This window comes from Oncorhynchus gorbuscha, linkage group LG15 (assembly GCF_021184085.1).
Source record: "Oncorhynchus gorbuscha isolate QuinsamMale2020 ecotype Even-year linkage group LG15, OgorEven_v1.0, whole genome shotgun sequence".
Taxonomy (NCBI): domain Eukaryota; kingdom Metazoa; phylum Chordata; class Actinopteri; order Salmoniformes; family Salmonidae; genus Oncorhynchus; species Oncorhynchus gorbuscha.
Window position 1 is genome coordinate 26,226,763 of NC_060187.1, and position 20,714 is coordinate 26,247,476.

General features: G+C 43.4%; 1 protein-coding gene across 4 annotated transcripts in view; it reads left to right on the plus strand.

The window, feature by feature from the left end:
* Nucleotides 1-20,714, plus strand: part of LOC123997190 (mast/stem cell growth factor receptor Kit-like) — a 47,232-nt gene that overhangs the window by 15,571 nt on the left and 10,947 nt on the right. For 2 of the 4 annotated variants that reach the window (XM_046301329.1, XM_046301327.1), the window contains exons 2-13: nucleotides 345-599; nucleotides 1,566-1,850; nucleotides 1,984-2,123; nucleotides 2,484-2,679; nucleotides 3,045-3,231; nucleotides 8,393-8,508; nucleotides 8,806-8,920; nucleotides 10,687-10,871; nucleotides 15,814-15,920; nucleotides 16,198-16,324; nucleotides 16,880-16,984; nucleotides 19,829-19,939. In XM_046301329.1, the coding sequence (XP_046157285.1) occupies nucleotides 345-599; nucleotides 1,566-1,850; nucleotides 1,984-2,123; nucleotides 2,484-2,679; nucleotides 3,045-3,231; nucleotides 8,393-8,508; nucleotides 8,806-8,920; nucleotides 10,687-10,871; nucleotides 15,814-15,920; nucleotides 16,198-16,324; nucleotides 16,880-16,984; nucleotides 19,829-19,939 (1,929 nt within the window). The remainder of the gene's footprint in view (nucleotides 1-344; nucleotides 600-1,565; nucleotides 1,851-1,983; nucleotides 2,124-2,483; nucleotides 2,680-3,044; nucleotides 3,232-8,392; nucleotides 8,509-8,805; nucleotides 8,921-10,686; nucleotides 10,872-15,813; nucleotides 15,921-16,197; nucleotides 16,325-16,879; nucleotides 16,985-19,828; nucleotides 19,940-20,714) is intronic. The other 2 variants (XM_046301328.1, XM_046301330.1) reach the window with 2 other exon arrangements.

Here is a 20,714-nt window from a genome sequence, read left to right on the forward strand (position 1 = left end):
TGGAATAAATTCAATTAATGTTGTTTCCGTATCTTTGATGTGTTTGATACCGTTCTATTTATTCCTTTCCAGCCATTACAATGAGCCTATACTCCTATGTCTCCTCCCACCAGCCTCCTCTGATTTCTAGCTGACTATTACTGTTGAAGTACCTGCAGTGCACTCTTTGCTGTTAATGATAGGCACTTGTACTTACTTATTTTACTCCATTCTGTTAAACGTGTGTTATATGGCGCTGAGTGAGGACTGTGGCTTTTATGATTATGTTTTAAGTGACTATGTGCATGATATCAAGAGCCTGTTTGATCAATACTGTAATGACCATCCCAACCATGTTACTACAGGTAGCGCCAGACCCACCATCACCCCCAGAGGCCTCCACCTGGTCATTCCACTCAACATCCCCTTCAGCCTGCTTTGCCAGGGTGACCAGGTGGTGCAGTGGCAGCGGGAGGATCGCCCCAAACTGAGGGGCGAGGAGCGGACTAATGGGGCGTCCGTCCTAAAAATCCCCAGAGCTCAGCCTGGCCACATGGGCCGATACATCTGTCTGGAAGAGAAAACCGGAGAGCAGAGCTCTATCTACGTCTACGTCAAAGGTGTGTTTCTGTCTGAGTCAACATTCATAGCCCTGTTTGCCTGTGTGGGCATGTATGTGAGAGTTTATATGTGTATAAGGCAATGGTTCTCATCCTGTTCCTGGGGACCCAACGGGGTGACATTTTGTTTTTGCCCCCTAACACCACACACCTGACTCAAGTCATCAAAGCCTGATGACGAGTTGATGGTTTGAATCAGGTTTGTAGTGTTAGGGCAAAACAAAAACGTGCACCCCTTTGTGTCCCCAGACCACTGGTACAAGGGTGTGAGTGAGTGAGTGAAAAAGAGAGAAAGAGTGGGTGGGAGAAAGTGTGCATACAAGAAAGGTAAGCCTCAGAGAGGCTTGTGAACATTTATTTGAGGCAGAACACGTGATCAAATATTTTTTTAGAGGGGCACTGTGTGTGGGTGTGTTTGAGCATGAAGGTGTTTACTGGATTGATAGGTATTTGGATCCGTCTTTGGATCGTACCATGTCCATATGGAAGTGCATCTGGGCTCCTGAGTGGCGCAGCGGTCTAAGGCACTGCGTCTCAGTGCAAGATGCCTCAGTGCAAGAGGCATCACTACAGTCCCTGGTTTGTATCCAGGCTGTATCACATCCAGCCATGATTGGGAGTCCCATAGGGTGGCCCACAATTGGCCCAGTGTCTTCCGGGTTTTCCCGTGGTAGGCCGTCATTGTAAATAAGAATTTGTTCTTAACTAACTTGCCTAGTTAAGTAAAGGTTATATTTAAAAAAAATAACTGCTTATATCTTGGAAAGTGCCTACAGTGTATGTGTGTCACTAATTGATTGATCCAGATCAAACTGGATCTGTCCCCATGTTTGAATAACATAATTAGCACTCTCCTAATCTCTTCTCTCAGTACTATACATACAGCACATGTACTCTGGACATCGTTCCATATACCTGAGGCTGTTTTCATACCACACTGTTGATTTAATGTCTTTTTTTTGGCAGATCCTGATAATGTCTTTAGAAAGACCATTGTGTTCAGTATCCTGACTCGTGCGGGAGACAGTGCCTCCATCCCCTGCCTAGCAACCGACCCGAGAGTGGTCAACCTGCGCCTGGAGCCATGCCATGGCGGTGCCCTCCCAAATGGTCTCCACTATGCTGCCAGCCTGGAGCGGGGCATGGTTATCTATGACACTAAGAAGGCCTTTGAGGGCTGTTACATCTGCACTGGCAGACTGAGCGGTGCCCTCGTTAAATCACACAGCTATGATCTGACTGTGCGACCAGGTAAAATAGCATTAACTGTGCGTGCATCTGTGCATGTAGGCACTAACACAATCACTCCTGTGTTTGTGTTCTGGGATGTGAAGTACTGTATCCGTGACATAGTTTATTTGATATTCTCACATGTTTTACTCAGTCCCAGATGTGCCCCCTGTGATTGAGTTGCGTGGGCCCAAGAGGGTGGTCCTGACGCGGGGCCAGAATCTCACCCTGACCTGCAGCACCACCAACGTCAATGGAGACATCAAGCTGAAGTGGGCCGCTCCGCCGGGCACGGTGAGAACTCTTTTCCCTCTCTCTGAGGGGTTAGCCAGGGAGGCTGGAGGGATACCTGTAGGACAGCTCTCCAATAGAGTGATTGGAAAATAGATTTTTATTGAAATAGAGCTAAAGTTAAATGTATTTTTTATACTTGCTAAAGAGTCCAAAATGCTCCAAGTCTGAAAAATCAGTATCTTGAGAAATTAGTGTGATATTCAGTTGGCTGTGTGTGTGTTTACTGAGTCTCAGGGTCCTGAGGTGTGTGCATGTATGTGCGTGAGGTAAGCCCTCCTGTCCCCCTGCCCGGGGAGGGAAGGAATGCAGCCCAGACCAGACAGGGTTAATCTCTATAGATCTCTGGGTGTTGATTGACAGGATGCCGTGTGGGCTTCGTATCCACAGCAACCGGCAGTGGAGAATGGCTCACGCATCCTGACTGAGCCCATCACACACGTCCGCAGCGCTACACTCCAAGTCAACTCTGTCAGGACACAGGATTCTGGGAGATATCGATGTGAGGGTCAGAATGAGAAGGGGATCAGCTCTGAGTCAATCTGGCTGGACGTCTATGGTGAGTATATGGCAGCGTAGCCTAGTGGTTAGAGCGTTGGACTAGTGACCGGAAGGTTGCGAGTTCAAACCCCTGAGCTGACAAGGTACAAATCTGTCATTCTGCCCCTGAACAGGCAGTTAACCCACTGTTCCCAGGCCGTCATTGAAAATAAGAATGTGTTCTTAACTGACTTGCCTGGTTAAATAAAGGTAAAATTTAAATAAAAAAATTCAAAATTATGTATTTCCTTAACGTGAAACTATCGCAACACTCATTTGAAAACATAAGTGGAAATGGACTTGTTTTGTTAAGAAGAGTCAAAGGTATTTTCATGTGGGTGACTGTCAATGTGTCTTACCTGTGGGTTGTTGTATGTCTTCCAGATAGAGGTTTCATCAACCTGGCTCCGTCAGATAACAGTTCTGTGCGTGTGCGTGCTGGGGAGAGTCTGTCCCTACATGTGGACATGGAGGCCTATCCCAAACCGCACACCTTCTCCTGGAGCTTCTCAGGCCAGCAGCTGAGGAACACCTCTGATCATGTCATCACCAAACAGAACCACCGACACAGGTACACACACACACACGCAAACAAACACATACACTCATCCACCAGGGTTTCCGTTAGGATAATTTGGCGCCGGACAAGTGACTGGTAAGATTTAATTTATCAGACATTAAAGAAATGGACCTGTCATCCATATGTGTTGGGTGCGTAACCCATTAGGCCATCCACCCACGCAGCCAGTGCCATCAATAAATGACAGATATTGGCCTCCCGAGACAACTGAGACCATCATCTGACAAGAATCTCCAGGGGACAATGACACAATCCCCCAAGAATGTTCAGGGGACCTTCACACAACGTCCCAAGAATGTCCTGGGGATGTCCGCGGGACCAACCGGTAACTAGACAATGCCTCCAGGGGACCATGACTCAACATCCCAATAATGTCCTAAAAACATCCCCGGGAATATCCCTGCGACCAACCGGGAACTAGAAAAAACCTTCAGGGGACCATGACTCAACGTCCTAAAAACCTCACCGGAACAAACCTGAGAACGTTTCATTGGGACCATCACGTGACATCCTAAGGACGAGTAAAATGTATGTTCTAAAACGTTCCTGCCATGTTCTTGACATGGTCCTCAATGACATCCTGGGAACTTCAAGGAAACTAAACAAAGGTCCCCAAAAGAACGTTCCATTGGGACTATAACACGATTTCCTGAGGACTAGTAAGATGAAAGTCCCGAGAATGTCCTAAAAAGGTCCTGACATGGTCCTCAATGACGTCATGTGAATTTACAGGGAACTAGACGAAGGTCCCCCAGGGAACATTCCCTTGGTACCATCAATTGAAGTTCTTAGAACCTTCCCAGAACATTAGTGGGATAACATAGTAGGAATGTTGCAGAATGTCATCTGGACGTCCCCTGTTTGCTGGGTAGGTCTATTGATGTAATAATATAAAGGAAGAGAGGTTTAGGCCTAGCCCCAGAGAGATAGAGATATGCCTGTGACATGCTACAACACTGACATTAATTAATTTATACTTGTCTGATAGGTTTCTGTGTCTGTTATATAGATATAAGCGTACAGAAAGAGGCTAATTCGTAAATATTTTTTAAAGATGAGCATCCTCTTTTTATATTATAGGAGTCATTCTGGTAGCCCTAAAACATTTTCCCTCACCTCATTCAGCTGTCAGTCATTTGGAGCACCAGTGTGCACTGCCTTCATATCATAGACCTGCAGTATATGGTGTCTCTGAGGGGTCTTTGGCCTGGTTTACTAACTACCTCTCTCAAAGAGTACAGTGTATAAATTCAGAAAATCTGCTGTCTCAGCCACTGCTTGTCACCAAGGGAGTACTCCAAGGCTCAATCCTAGGCCCCACGCTCTTCTCAATTTACATCAACAGCATAGCTCAGGCAGTAGGAAGCTCTCTCATCCATTTATATGTAGATGATACAGTCCTATACTCAGGTGGCGGCTCCCCGGATTTTGTGCTAAATGCTCTACAACAAAGCTTTCTTAGTGTCCAACAAGCTTTCTCTGCCCTTAACCTTGTTCTGAACACCTCCAAAACAAAGGTTGTGGTTTGGTAAGAAGAATGCCGCTCTCCCCACCGGTGTGATTACTACGTCTGAGGGTTTAGAGCTTGAGGTAGTCACCTCATACAAGTACTAGGGAATATGGCTAGATGGTACACTGTCCTTCTCTCGTAATCGCTCCTCTGTCACCACAGCTGTCAAACTAACCCTGATTCAGATGACCACCTTACCCATGCTAGATTACGGAGACGTAATTTATAGATCGGCAGGTAAAGGTGCTCTCAAGTGGCTAGATATTCTTTACCATTCGGTCATCAGATTTGCCACTGATACTCCTTATAGGACACACTGCACCCTATACTCCTCTGTAAACTGGTCATCTCTGTATACCCGTCGCAAGACCCACTGGTTGATGCTTATTTATAAAACCCTCTTAGGCCTCACTCCCCCCTCACTCCCCCCTATCTGAGATATCTACTGCAGCCCTCATCCTCCACATACAACACCCGTTCTGCCAGTCACACTCTGTTTAATTCCCCAAAGCACACACATCCATGGGTCGCTCCTTTTTTAAGTTCGCTGCAGCTAGCGACTGGAACGAGCTGCTAAAAACACTCAAACTGGACAGTTTTATCTCAATCTCTTCATTCAAAGACTCAATCATGGACACTTACTGACAGTTGTGACTGCTGTGTGTGATGTCTCTACCTTGCCCTTTGTGCTGTTGTCTGTGCCCAGTAATGTGTGTACCATGTTTTGTGCTGCTACCATGTTGTGTTGCTACCATGTTGTTATGTTGTGTTGTTACCATGCTGTGTTGTCATGTGTTGCTGCCTTGCTATGTTGTTGTCTTAGGTCTCTCTTTATGTAGTGTTATGTTGTCTCTCGTCTCAATGTGTGTTTTGTTCTATATTTATATTTGATCTATTTTTTATTTTTAATCCCAGCACCCGTCCCCGCAGGAGGCCTTTTTGCCTTTTGGTAGGACGTCAATTGTAAATAAGAATTTGTTATTAACTGACTTGCCTAGTTAAATAAACATTTAAATAAAAAATTATATCAAAATAATAGGCTATTAGCCACACCACACCAAATCTTCACAAACTTTTCTACATTTTATTAGGGTAATGTCAAAAGCAAGTCAAGCCACTGTTTTTGGGGGAAAATACAAACAGGATAAATTATATTGCGGTAAACATAACATTACAGTTGGAACTTATTTTGGCCAAAGAAACTGGCTCAACAAAATTAAACTATGCACTTACAAACTGGTTTAAACCTTCAGAAAAGTTTTGAACAGGCTATATTGGAGCAATTACCAAGAAAGGCTAGTGCATACCATACCCAACAAATGACAGCAATAGGTTAATGATATTTATTTCACAACATGCCTACTTATAACCCATCTTAAACAAAATACGGAGCACATAATTAAAAAGACATATCGAACTTAATTTAGCCAATGAAAATGTCTCAAAATAATGAAACAAAACACATTTAGCATATTTTAAATAAGTGGTTTGGGTTAATAAATAGGCCTACAATAATAACAATGATCTTTTAAAAATAACAATAATGATAAAACAAATTATTATAAATAGAAAAATATAAATGTATGAACATTTGAGTGAACATTTTTCCCTGGTGGCACCAACCCATGATTTGGTTTTACCCCCCAAAAATGGTGCCATCACACAATAGAAAGAAATAGTAGGCCTATCATCTTATAAAGTCATTCACAGTATAATAGACTACTGAGATGGTATTTTAATTTTTTATTTTACCTTTTATTTAACTAGGCAAGTCAGTTGAGAACAAATTCTTATTTTCAATGACGGCCTGGGAACAGTGGATTAACTGTCTGTTCAGGGGCAGATCGACAGATTTGTACCTTGTCAGCTCGGGGATTTGAACTTATTGAAGAAATAAGTTGTGTAATTATCTTGTGATGTTGGGATTCAAAATATTTGAATGTGCAACCTAATCCAGTGATATGTCATGCATTGTGGGTAGACAATGATGCAATTGTTGTTATATTTTACTTTTCAAATAGAGCTCCAGAATTTTCAGATTTTTGTTGCTTGCATCCTTATGTGCTCTAATATCATAGGCTAATTTATTTGGGGCTAATTCACCACCTGAGTAAGTGGAAAATCAAAACACATTAGCGATATCACTAACTCTAAAGATAATACCCACTCATAGTAGCCATGTATTAATTTAACAGTACATTTAATGTCCAAAAAATGTATCCAATGAGGCCTATGCACTCCCAATGGCCAATGCACATTTCGCTAGCTCCATATCTGTAAAAATAGTTGCTATTGAGCTTATAATTGAAGAGTTGAGAAAGAGAAAGTATATCTACAGAAAGCTGAGAACATCTTCTCTCCATCCAGGAAAGGAGAGAGAGATAGAATGGCTCGCTGGACACAGAAACAGGCCCCAGCGAAACAGCTACAGGGGCAGGCAGGCACACACTTTCATAACAGGAATCATGAGGATAATGAACTTTACTATTTGACCTAATCATGTTTTTAACCTCCTAAAAAATATGTTTTTAGTGAGGTGAATTTATGTGCAGCCCGCACCGACGCAATCAGTCCATTTTGTACTTGCACAACCTAGTCAAAGGGTCGCAAAATGCAACTAAATAGTCAGTCTGGAGCCCTGCCTTTTCATTATAGGCGTACTCTCAATGAAAAAGGCCTCCATCTTCGCAATCAACATTAGGCTAGGCCAAGGTTCATCTTTCTTTCCCTCCTCAGCCGCAGGGCAACCCCGGAGAATAGGACGGAATAAAAATTTAAAAAATCTGCCAAAATCCGGCAATTACTGGCTAATGGAAACCCTCACACACACACACACACACACACACACACACACACACACACACACACACACACACACACACACACACACACACACACACACACACACACACACACACACACACACACACACACACACACACACACACACACACACACCTTGTGGGCACATACAATTCAGTTCCATTGAAAATCCTATTTTCCCTAACCTATACCCTAAACCTTAGCACCTAACCTAATTCTAACACTAATTCTAACCTTAGCACTAAACCCCTTAGAAATAGCATTCGACATTGTAGGGACCAACAAAATGTCCCCAGTTGGTCCAATTTTCGATAGTTTACTATCATCGTGGTGACTTCGGGTCCCAACAAGTATAGATAAACACACACACACACACAACAAAAACAAGTATAGTTAAACACGTCTACACACAAATACAAAACAACACACTCTCCTTGCCCTGGGCCTACCACATGATGAATATGTTCATTACACCCTCTCACTGAAATGTAACACCTTTGGTTTCTAACTGGCCCTGGGTCATTGAGAGATGATTACACTTTTATGCAACAGCCAGCCTTTCCCTGGCCCTGCTTTACAACACTCCAGAGCTGCCTGAGAAATTCAGTAAAAATTCATTAATGCTTCTGGGCTTTTTGTGTGTGCTGTAATACTGTGCAGTTAAACTGTGGGGAAATAACCGTCTTTCTGGTGGTAAAGAATCATTGGGCAGTTGCTGAGCCAAGCCTGGTACTGTGTTAATCAGGTGGTTTACTTAAATAAATCAGCTGCAATAACACCAGTTGTTTTTTACATTTTTGTGGTTGATTTAATCACCAGGTACAACAGTGAGCTCAGGCTGGTGCGTTTGAAAATGTCAGAGAGTGGGGTCTACACCTTTTATGCCTCCAATGGTGATGCAACAATCAATCAGTCATTTACCGTCTACGTTATCAGTAAGTCATGACATTATATTATCTTAAGGTGCCCTGGAGCCACACATACATTATATTGGGAAATGTGCAGTCTGAGACTTCACTTCTGCATACTTGTCAATATGATGCAATTGATCATTAACATGATATGGCATTTATGACCAGATTTTCACAGACCATTTGGCGTATGTGTTAAAGCTCAACACCTCTTTCGCCCCCCTCCCCCAACCATCAAAACTGCAGTAATCCAGAGCATCACGGTTGATTTATATGCTATATATACCCACCTGGCATCAACACTAACATGTTTGTGCTCAGGTAAACCAGAGATTGTATCTCATGATGGCCCAGTTGATGGACAGGTGCGATGTGTAGCTGAGGGATACCCTGCCCCACAGATCACCTGGTACTACTGTGAACAGCCTTATATGAGGTGAGATCACTGGGGTAACACACACACATACTCCCAATAATATGCTATGATTGGTCTGTGTTGATAGATCGAGGGGATTTAGAAATTCAACTGTAATGACTTAAAGGGATATTTCAGGATTTTAGCTATGAAGCCCGTTATCTACTTCCTCCGACGCTGCTCTTCATAATATTTCTATATATCTTAATTCCATTATTTTACTTTGTAGATTTGTGTGTATTGTTAGATAATACTGCACTGTTGGAGCTAGGAACACAACAATTTTGTTACACAATAATATCTGTTAAATATGTGACCATTAAAATTTGGTTTGATTTGAGAAGACCTTAGTGAGAGGGTTTCAAAATGGTCTATTTGTCTTGACCTTCCCAGAGAATAAGCAGAAGTGGGAATGGACAGGTGTTATTTGTTGGTGGATTGAACTGATCAAGGTTTGGAGAGGTGATTTGTGATTGGTTTGTTGGCTTGGAATGAGATGAACGTTATGATTTGGGGATTGGACAGTGTGTTCTCAGAAGTTATTTATAATTATGATGGCAACACCAATCCCAGGAAACACTGGCAATGAGTCAGAGGCAATTGGGTAATCATTATCCAATCACTTTCAATTAGGATCAATTCAACTTAGAGCTGTCCAACACAAACAAACATGCTTATAGTTACCCTTGCCATGTGTTTTTTGTTTGTTGTATACTTAAGGTACTAGGTGATGGTATGAAATGTCTTTAGAATGCCTCAATGTTTAAAATCAGCCTTTATTGGCCTACACATCCAACTTTATTGGTACACACAAATACATAGTCTCACACTCTCTATATATAAACTCCCAGTCATTTATACCCAGTAAACTGTGAGTTTATATTTTTTTATAGAGTGTGCGGCTCTCTTTTATTTCTTTTTTGATGGCTTGCAGTTTATTTGCCTTTAGTCAGCAGCTCCACACTAAATAATGTTCTCTGAATGTGCTCCAGCTCATGTTATTTATTAGACTATTAGCACACACATACCGCACACACATACTGTACACACGTACACTGAAGAAGCTCTGGGATGTTCTTTAAGTGTGACTTGGCCTGTCAGTATGTGGAAAACATCTGCTGTTCTTGGTATGGTGCTGTGAAATGTGGAGCCTTGCTTGGGGCACTCTCTACTTCTTCCAATCATTGTGCTCTACTTCAAACAACAGACTAATCCCCAGCCTTTTCCCTTTCAACATTATAGCTGTCATCATAATGTAACTTGATGATATTGGATAACACATGTTTTCACTCTGTGGACTTTGTGTACCTCTAAGGTGATGTTGTTTTAGCTGATGTGGAGGATCGTATGGGTTCCTTTAGTTTGCGCTGGAAGACTGGCATGGTTGGGGATGGATTGATTTAGCCTGGGACAGTGATGTTTTATCTGGGAACATTGATTTAAGACCAATGTATGCGTCATGCCCCAGTGCTGTCCAAAGACTCTCTGTACCTGGCTGTTGTTTTGAAGGGCACTTATGGTAAACATAATTGGGGAAAGAGGGGTTGGTTGACTCTAAATGACCTGCATTTCAATCAAAATTTCCTCACTTTTAAATGTCCATGATCTAATGTGAACCCTTAGTCTCCCGTTTGTATACTCAGTACATAACAGTACATTCATCTGTTTTACAATAACAATTGCTGTGTTTAGTGCAACATGAAACAATGGATCCAAAGCTACTGAAAACAACCTCCAAATTCAGTCACACTAGTTTGGTAGACAGTTTGTCCCGTTGTCCCCCACAGGTGCTCCCACCAGATGAACGCCACTCAGGAGGAGCAGGACATTGTCACAGTGACGTTGTTGAGTCCTTCCTTTGGGAAGACGGAGGTGGAGAGCAGGCTGAACATTACCACAGGAAGATTCCACACGCTGGAGTGTGTGGCCACCGTGGAGGGAGAGCAGGACTTCACACTGTTCTCTATCAGTGGTGAGTTATGGTGACACACACACACACACACACACACACACACACACACACACACACACACACACACACACACACACACACACACACACACACACACACACACACACACACACACACACACACACACACACACACACACACACACACACACACACACACACACACACACACACACACACAGTTACTGGGAAGGTGCTGTCTGTACCTCTGTGATAGGATTGAATCTCATCATCCTGCTATGTGTGTGCGTGACTGTGTGTCAGCAATTATTCCTGGATAAACACTTTCAAAACACATGCACGCACAACCGGTAAAAATGTGTTGTTTTTAAGATGTGTATTTTGCATAGCCTTGCCTTGTTTCACTTTGAGCAGAGCACTTTGCAGACTCCATGAGAAAAAAAACAGACACCTCACTCCGGAATCTACCGACTCAGACAACTTATCTCTCTGGACCCATTCCAAGGAACATAGCATTCAGTATTTTTCAATTTGGCCCAGATATACATTCATAAACTGATGTCTTCCTTACTAGCCAATAGCTGTGACTATTTGTGTACCTCACAACTGTTGGCTTAAAGAGGACTCAGGTGATCTACTCTACATAAACCTGCCATAAGGTTCCTAGAGTACTAAAGTAACCCCCCTTCTCACTCACTCACACACACACACACACAGTGTGTTGTGAAATCTGTGAATGTAATGTTTTTAAAATTGTATAAACTGCCTTACTTTTTCTGGACCCCAGAAATAGTAGCTGCTGCTTTGGCAGCTGCTAATGTGGATCCATAATAACTACAAATACACAAGCAGTATACAAAAGAGTCAGGAGTTATTGGCAGGGGGCTTGGGGGTGTTTATGTGGTCCTGGTGTCAGCTAGCCTGTCCGTGTGTTTTTAAATTGATGTGTTTGGTGTTAATCCCTAGGATATCCCTACCGTGGGATTATAATGAAGTACAGTGTCAACAAACCTAGAGAGGACACAGTGACTGGATGGTGTCTGTGTTTGGTTGTTCCCCTACAGACTGGCTATCCCATTTTATAGACCGTACTTAATATGAAATATTCATAAATGAATGTTGTTAATGCAGTACTATATTACATGAACTACATTACTTTCCATCTGTAATTTGTAGAGGTCACCAAGAACATTTAGGTCAGGCAGCTCATTCCTTCTCCCATTTATGTCTAACCCGAGGTGCAGAGTTACAGCCGTTTCTCTTTATGTGGATCAAGGTTGTTTAAGTTATACGCATCATCAACACTCACACAAACCATTTCTCTATTTGGTTCATCTGAATGTTTATGAATAACTTGGATTTTGACATAGATCTTACCCATTGATAGAGGTTCAAGATTAAACACTCATATAGGCCTGGAGTCTCTTATGTAAACATAGGCAGAGCGACATACCACTAACGTCTGTGATTTGTGATAATGTATCATCACTTACTGGCATAAATGGTCATCAGTGGTAGGGTATAGAGTACTTTTGGACCACAAATCCAGCTATCTAGAACATCCTGTTTATATACTGTGGGATGCGCTAGTGGAGTATGATGGCAGATGAAGCAAGAGTGAGAAGAGAGTTGTCTTGGCGTGGGTATGAAGATAAGATTGGTATGGTGTAGAGGAGGAGGGGTAGCTGCCTGGACACAGTGGGCATGTGGGTAGGCATTATGGACGAGGTGTGTGTGTGTGTAGCCGTGCTCCTGAGTGGTGCAGAGGTCTAAGGCACTGCATCTCAGTGCAAGAGGCGTCCCTACAGTCCATGGTACAAATCCAGCCGGTATCACATCCGGCTGTGATTGGGAGTCCCATACGGCGACGCACAATTGGCCCACTGTTGTCCAGGTTTGGCCGGGGTAAGCCGTCATTGTAATTTTTTTTTTTTTTTTACTGACTTGCCTAGTTAAATACAGGTTAAATAAATAAGAAGCCAGGCAGGCTCCTCTCTGCAGAGCAGGGCAGACCTGGAGGAGCATGTGCCCAGGCTTTAGTGCTCCTCTCTGCAGAGCATGACAGACCTGGGGGAGCATGTGCCCAGGCTTTAGTGATCCTCTCTGCAGAGCATGACAGACCTGGGGGAGCATGTGCCCAGGCTTTAGTGCTCCTCTCTGCAGAGCAGGGCAGACCTGGAGGAGCATGTGCCCAGGCTTTAGTGCTCCTCTCTGCAGAGCATGACAGACCTGGGGGAGCATGTGCCCAGGCTTTAGTGATCCTCTCTGCAGAGCATGACAGACCTGGAGGAGCATGTGCCCAGGCTTTAGTGCTCCTCTCTGCAGAGCATGACAGACCTGGAGGAGCATGTGCCCAGGCTTTAGTGCTCCTCTCTGCAGAGCATGACAGACCTGGAGGAGCATGTGCCCAGGCTTTAGTGCTCCTCTCTGCAGAGCATGACAGACCTGGGGGAGCATGTGCCCAGGCTTTAGTGCTCCTCTCTGCAGAGCATGACAGACCTGGGGGAGCATGTGCCCAGGCTTTAGTGGTCCTCTCTGCAGAGCATGACAGACCTGGGGGAGCTTGTGCCCAGGCTTTAGTGCTCCTCTCTGCAGAGCATGACAGACCTGGAGGAGCATGTGCCCAGGCTTTAGTGCTCCTCTCTGCAGAGCATGACAGACCTGGAGGAGCATGTGCCCAGGCTTTAGTGCTCCTCTCTGCAGAGCAGGACAGACCTGGAGGAGCATGTGCCCAGGCTTTAGTGCTCCTCTCTGCAGAGCAGGACAGACCTGGAGGAGCATGTGCCCAGGCTTTAGCGCTCCTCTCTGCAGAGCAGGACAGACGCGTGGAGACGTGCAGGGAAGTCTGGTGCACAGTGGGAGTCCTGGCCCAGTGTTTAGACGCTGTGGGAATTTTGGACGCAGCCCCAGGGAGTTGTAGGGGAATAAAATAGGGATGGAGGGAGAGCTTTCAAAGCCACTAACAGGTTTACAGAGGATTAGTTCCTGCATACTCTGCATTCTCAGATGATTTGAAATGGAGAGAAAGCCTCTTATGGCTAAAGAGCTTATTACACCCCAGTGTACAGAGCTAGCAAAACAATAACACATCACAAACCGCTACACAAAGGAACAGAAGACTCATTATACAGATATACATAACAACAACAGCAGCACCACCACATCATGCTGCACAGCATTACTGCATGCTGCACAACTAGAATGGGAATTAAGGAATTGGGTAATAAATAGTATACAAAAGACAGAAGACACAGTTTTATTCAAGTAATATGATCACCTTTGAGTGATCACTGAAATGACAACAATGTAGCACATATGATACTGCACAGTGCTAAAGGCTAATATGTTGCCTAACATTAAATCTGATTTCTGGCTATCAGTGTTCCTCACTGATATCTTTCTCTTTTATCTCTGTCTGTTATATACAGTGGGGCCACCAATTGTGTCAGCCACCAATTGTGCAAGTTCTCCCACTTAAAAAGATGAGAGAGGCCTGTCATTTTCATCATGGGTTCTCTTCAACTATGACAGACTAGAAAATCATATTGTAGGATTTTTTTATGAATTTATTTGCAAATTATGATGGAAAATAAGTATTTGGTCACCTACAAACAAGCAAGATTTCTGGCTCTCACAGACCGGTAACTTCTTCTTTAAGAGGCTCCTCTGTCCTCCACTCATTACCTGTATTAATGGCACATGTTTGAACATGTTATCAGTATAAAAGACACCTGTCCACAACCTCAAACAGCCACACTCCAAACTCCACTATGGCCAAGACCAAAGAGCTGTCAAAGGACACCAGAAACAAAATTGTAGACCTGCACCAGGCTTGGAAAGACTATATCTGCAATAGGTAAGCAGCTTGGTTTGAAGAAATCAACTGTGGGAGCAATTATTAGGAAATGGAACACATACAAGACCACTGATAATCTCCCTCGATCTGGGGCTCCACGCAGGATCTCACCCCGTGAGGTCAAAATGATAACAAGAACGGTGAGCAAAAATCCCAGAACCACACGGGGGGACCTAGTGAATGACCTGCAGAGAGCTTGGACCAAAGTAACAAAGCCTACCATCAGTAACACACTACGCCGCCAGGGACTCAAATCCTGCAGTGCCAGACGTGTCCAGGCCCGTCTGAAGTTTGCTAGAGAGCATTTGGATGATCTAGAAGAAGATTGGGAGAATGTCATATGGTCAGATGAAACCAAAATATAACTTTTTGGTAAAAACTCAACTCGTCGTGTTTGGAGGACAAAGAATGCTGAGTTGCATCCAAAGAACACCATACCTACTGTGAAGCATGGGAGTGGAAACATGCTTTGGGGCTGTTTTTCTGCAAAGGGACCAGGACGACTGATACGTGTAAAGGAAACAATGAATGGGGCCATGTATCGTGAGATTTTGAGTGAAAACCTCCTTCCATCAGCAAGGGTATTGAGAAGATGAAGAAGAAGATTGAGAAGATAAAACGTGGCCGGGTCTTTCAGCATGACAATGATCCCAGTCTCCAAATCTCAACCCCATAGAAAATCTTTGGAGGGAGTTGAAAGTCCATGTTGCCCAGCAACAGCCCCAAAACATCACTGCTCTAGAGGAGATCTGCATGGAGGAATGGGCCAAAATACCAGCAACAGTGTGTGAAAACCTTGTGAAGACTTACAGAAAACGTTTGACCTCTGTCATTGCCAACAAAGGGTATATAACAAAGTATTGAAACTTTTGTTATTGACCAAATACTTATTTTCCACCATAATTTGCAAATCAATTCCTTAAAAATCCTACAATGTGATTTTCTGGATTTTTTTAAGTGTACCTAGTTGAAGTGTACCTATGATGAAAATTAGAGGCCTCACTCATTTTTTAAAGTGGGGGCGAATTTGCACAATTGGTGGCTGACTAAATACTTTTTTGCCCCACTATCCATCTCCAACGTTACACTGATACTGTATGTCTCTCTCTGGTGTGTGTCCCTGCAGAGAGAACAGTTCCCCATGAGCTCTTCACACCTCTGCTGATTGGCATAGTGTCAGCCTCTGCCCTCCTCATCCTCATCCTCATAGTGCTCTTCTACAAGTACCTGCAGGTAACTACCCAAACTCACTACCTCTACTCAGGTAACTACCCAAACTTACCTCTTCTCATACATCACAGCCACTTCTACAAATGGTTACACACCTGTATAAACTTTGAAAATTACACACAGTAAGTCATAGGCAAAGATAAGTTACAGTAGCTCACCTTTAAAAATATATTTGCATTAACTCAGAGGTCAATAAACTCTATGCTGAAGTACGACGATTGATGTGAGTTTAATGGTGTCCTCTGTACTTATCCAAATTATAACTCTGCTGGCCTCACAGAAACCCAAATACCAGATCCAGTGGAAAGTCATTGAAGGTATCCACGGAAACAACTATGTGTATATTGACCCTACCCAGCTCCCATACGATCACGAGTGGGAGTTCCCCCGGGACAAACTGCGTTTCGGTGAGTTCCTTTGCTATCATCACACTCAGAAAAAGCACTGGTAATCACTAAGCAGGGAGGATGCCCCAGACATCTTACAGTACTGTATGTATCATCTCTAATCCAGAACTGTATGATATATAATTTGTTTTAATATTATCTAGGTCTATTTTATGTGTTTCAATCGATAGCAGCAGGTGTTGAAATGAAGTGTATTTTGTTTTGCTATTTGGAGCCAGGCAATGTATCTTTGTTGTGACATCATACCTTATCCCCAGGGCCTGTCTCAAAATTATGAACTTACACTCTATTTGCTCACCAGTTGGTCACACTTTTACAATAGCCCTGAGCATACACTAACTGCATGATGTATTTAATGTAGCTGCTTTCTTTAATAAAGAACACCAACCCCTCCCTCTAAGCAAACGCTCTGTTGACATTTTGGAGGTTTTTTTTCTCTCATCCAAACCACCCCAAACAGGATCCTGCATGTCCTGGTAACAGGTGGCGGAGACAGGATGTGGGAGAGGAACAGGATGGAGTAACATTGGTCTGTCTGTCTGTGTTTCCATGCAGGGAAAACTCTGGGCTCCGGAGCCTTCGGGAAGGTATTGGAGGCTACTGCTTATGGAATGTCCAAAGCTGATACAGTGATGACAGTGGCGGTCAAAATGCTCAAACGTAAGACATCACAAATTATGATAAAAATGCTGATATAGCAATGAAAAGAGACACATTTTGGTGATAGATGTCTGTATTTTAAGGTGTCTGACTGATCAGACCTGGTCAGGTCACACTGTCAGAGAGAACCCCTGCCCCTAACTATGGGTGCTAAACACCCGGATATTTAACTAAATGTATTTGACTAGCTATTGACCTTGTGTGTATGTTTGTGTGTGTGTTTGCATTGATGTACACTATACAGTGCATTCGGGAAAAGATTCAAACCCCGTGACTTTTTCCACATTTTGTTACGTTACAGCCTTATTCTGAAATGTATTAAATTGTTTTTTTCCCTCATCAATCTATACACAATACCTCATAATGACAAAGCAAAAACTGTTTTTTTATAAATGTTTGCAAATTTCTTAAATAAAAATTGAAATACCTTATTTACATAAGTATTCAGACCCTTTGCTCAGGTGCATCCTGTTTCCATTAATCATCCTTGAGATGTTTCTACAACTTAATTGGAGTCCATCTGTGGTAAATCCAATTGCTTGGAAAGGCACACACCTGTCTATATAAGGTCCCACAATTGACAGTGCATGTCAGAGAAGAAACCAAGCCTTGAAGTCGAAGGAATTGTCCATAGCGCTCCGAGGCACAGACCTGTGGAAGCACAACACTAAGAACACATTGGCCTCCATCATTCTTAAGTGGAGGAAGTTATGAACCACCAAGACTCTTCCGAGAGTTGGCCGCCTGGCCAAACTGAGCAATCAGGTGAGAAGGGCCTTGGTCAGGGAGATGACCAAGAACCCGATGGTCACTCTGACAGACCTCCAGAGTTCCTCTGTGAAGATGAGAGAACCTTCCAGAAGGTCAACCATCTCTGCAGTACTCTACCAATCAGGTCTTTATGATAGAGTGGCCAGATAGAAGCCACTCCTCAGTAAAAGGTACATGACAGCCCACTTGGAGTTTGCCAAAAGGCACCAACTGACTTTCGGACCACGAGGAACAAGATTCTCTGGTCTGATTTAAAACAATTTTGAAATCATTGGCCTGAATGCCAAGCATCACGTCTGGAGGAAACCTTGCACCATCTGTACGGTGAAGCATGGTGGGGGCAACATCATGCTTTTGGGATGTTTTTCAGAGGCAGAGACCAGGATACTATTCAGCATCGAGGGAAAGATGAACAGAGCAAAGTACAGAGAGATCCTTAAAAACCTGCTCCAGAGCACTCAGCAACTCAGACTGGGGCGAAGGTTCACCTTCCAACAGGACAACGACCCTAAGCACACAGCCAAGACAACACAGGAGTGGCTTTGGGACAAGTCTCTGAATGTCCTTGAGTGGCCCAACAAGAGCCCAGACTTGAACAAGATTGAACATCATCTCTGGAGAGACCGGAAAATAGCTGTGCAGTGACGCTCCCCATCCAACCTGACAGAGCATGAGAGGATCTGCATACAGGTGTGCCAAGCTTGTAACGTTATACTTAAGAAGACTCAAGGCTGTAATCACTGCCAAAGGTGCTTCAACAAAGTACTGAGTAAAAGGGTCTGAATACTTATGTCAATGTGATATGTAAGTTTTTCTTTTTAATCAATTAGCCTAAATGTTCATTTTTGGCTATTGTGTGTAAATTGATGATGGATTTTTTTTAAAATAATGTTTAGAATAAGGCAGTAACATAGCAAAATGTGGAAAAGTCAAGGGGTCTGAATAATTTCTGAATCCACCGTATATACAAAAGTATGTGGACCCCCCTTCAAATGAATAGATTCAGCTATTTCAGCCAGATACGGTTCAGACAAGTGTATAAAATTGAGCACACAGCCATACAATCTCCATAGACAAACAGTGGCAGTAGAATGACCTTACTGAAGAGCTCAGTGACTTTCAACGTGGCATGATCATTAGTTGCCACCTTTCCAACAAGTAAGTTGGAAGCAACGTCAGCACAAAAACTGTTTGTTGGAAGCTTCATGAAATGGGTTTCCTTGGCCCGAGCAGACGCACACAAGCCTAAGGTCATCATGCACAATGCCAAACATCGGATGGGGTGGTGTTGAGCTCGCCGCCACTGGACTCTGGAGCAGTGGAAACTCGTTCTCTGGAGTGATGAATCATGCTTCACCATCTGGCAGTCCGACAAATGAATCTGTGTTTGGCAGATGCCCGTAGAACGCTACCTGCTGAATGTATAGTGCCAACTGTAAAGTTTGGTGGAAGATGACTATTTTTCATGGTTCGGGCTAGGCTCCTTAGTTCCGGTAAAGGGAAATCTTAACGCTACAACATACGATGACATTTCAGACGATTCTGTGCTTCCAACTTTGTGGCAACAGTTTGGGGAAGGCCGTTTCCTGTTTCAGCATGACAATGCCCCCGTGCACAAAGCGAGGCCCATACAGAAATGGTTTATTGAGATCGTGTGGAAGAACTCGACTGGCCTGCGAAGAGCCCTGACCTCAACCCCATCGAACACCTTTGGGATGAATTGGAACACTGACTGAGAGCCAGGTATCATTGCCCAACATCAGTACCCAACCTCATTCAATGCTCTTGTGGCTGAATGGAAGCAAGCCCCTGTTGCTATGTTCCAACATCTAGTGGAATGCCTTCCCAGAAGAGTCAAGGCTGTTATTCAGCAAAGGGGGGACCAACTCCATATTAATGTCCATGATTTTGGAATGAGATGTTCAACGAGCAGGTGTCCACATTCTTTTGGTCATGTAGCTTATGTATGCTTGTGACAATAAACCAGCCAGAGGCCATACTTCCTGTGGTGTTTTCTTTGATGATGACTTTGAAGCACTTTTAAATGATCATGTTCTGGTGGTGTTTCCACAGCCAGTGCCCATGCCACTGAGAAGGAGGCTCTGATGTCGGAACTGAAGGTTCTCAGTTACCTGGGAAACCACATGAACATTGTCAACCTGCTGGGAGCCTGTACTGTTGGAGGTAAGGAGCAGCATGTCTAGAGGACTGTAGGGCTTATTCTCATTCTAATCTATTCTACTATCAATCTGGGAACTACAGTTGGCAGAGGTTTTTAAGATACAGTAATAATCGGAACAATCCTCCCTTTTTATCACCAAGAATTGTATGACTTGTTGGCTAAATATCAGCCTTTCTAGAGTTTTCCCTGTGAGTTAACACTATCAACGTTTCTCTTTACTGTAGCAGTTGTGTTGAATCCACTCAATATTAGCCACTTTCAATGCAACATACCGAAACAAAACGAGCTATGCAAAATAATTTGTTGTCGTCACAATGCATCGGAGTATGATTCTCTTGCACATGACTCAGCCCATACTCAGTCAATACTCTACACAGACCGTTTCATCATTACCAATCAGAGCTGCAGTAGGCCTATATGCAAATAGACCATTGCCAAATATGGATCTGTGCCATTTACTTTGAACTGGACTGAGTTTACAGCTGTCTTAGTGAGTAGATGTACTTGTTTTGAGATCATGTGAAGAGCTGGATGTAGCCACATGTGCACATTTTGTTCATATGCTTTGCTAGTTAGTGAGTTATTAGCCCAGTTATAGATCATTTGTAGTCAACAATAGGGGAGCGATTGCTTCCTGCAAAACATGTACATTTCTAGACATCTTAGAAAATATTAAGAGGTAAAGAGCTGTTTTTGTTTTAAAGGGGTAGTTTTGTATTTTGAGACAGGCTTGAATAATCTAAGTAGCCAATTGGCAGATGGTAGCATAATTCTCTG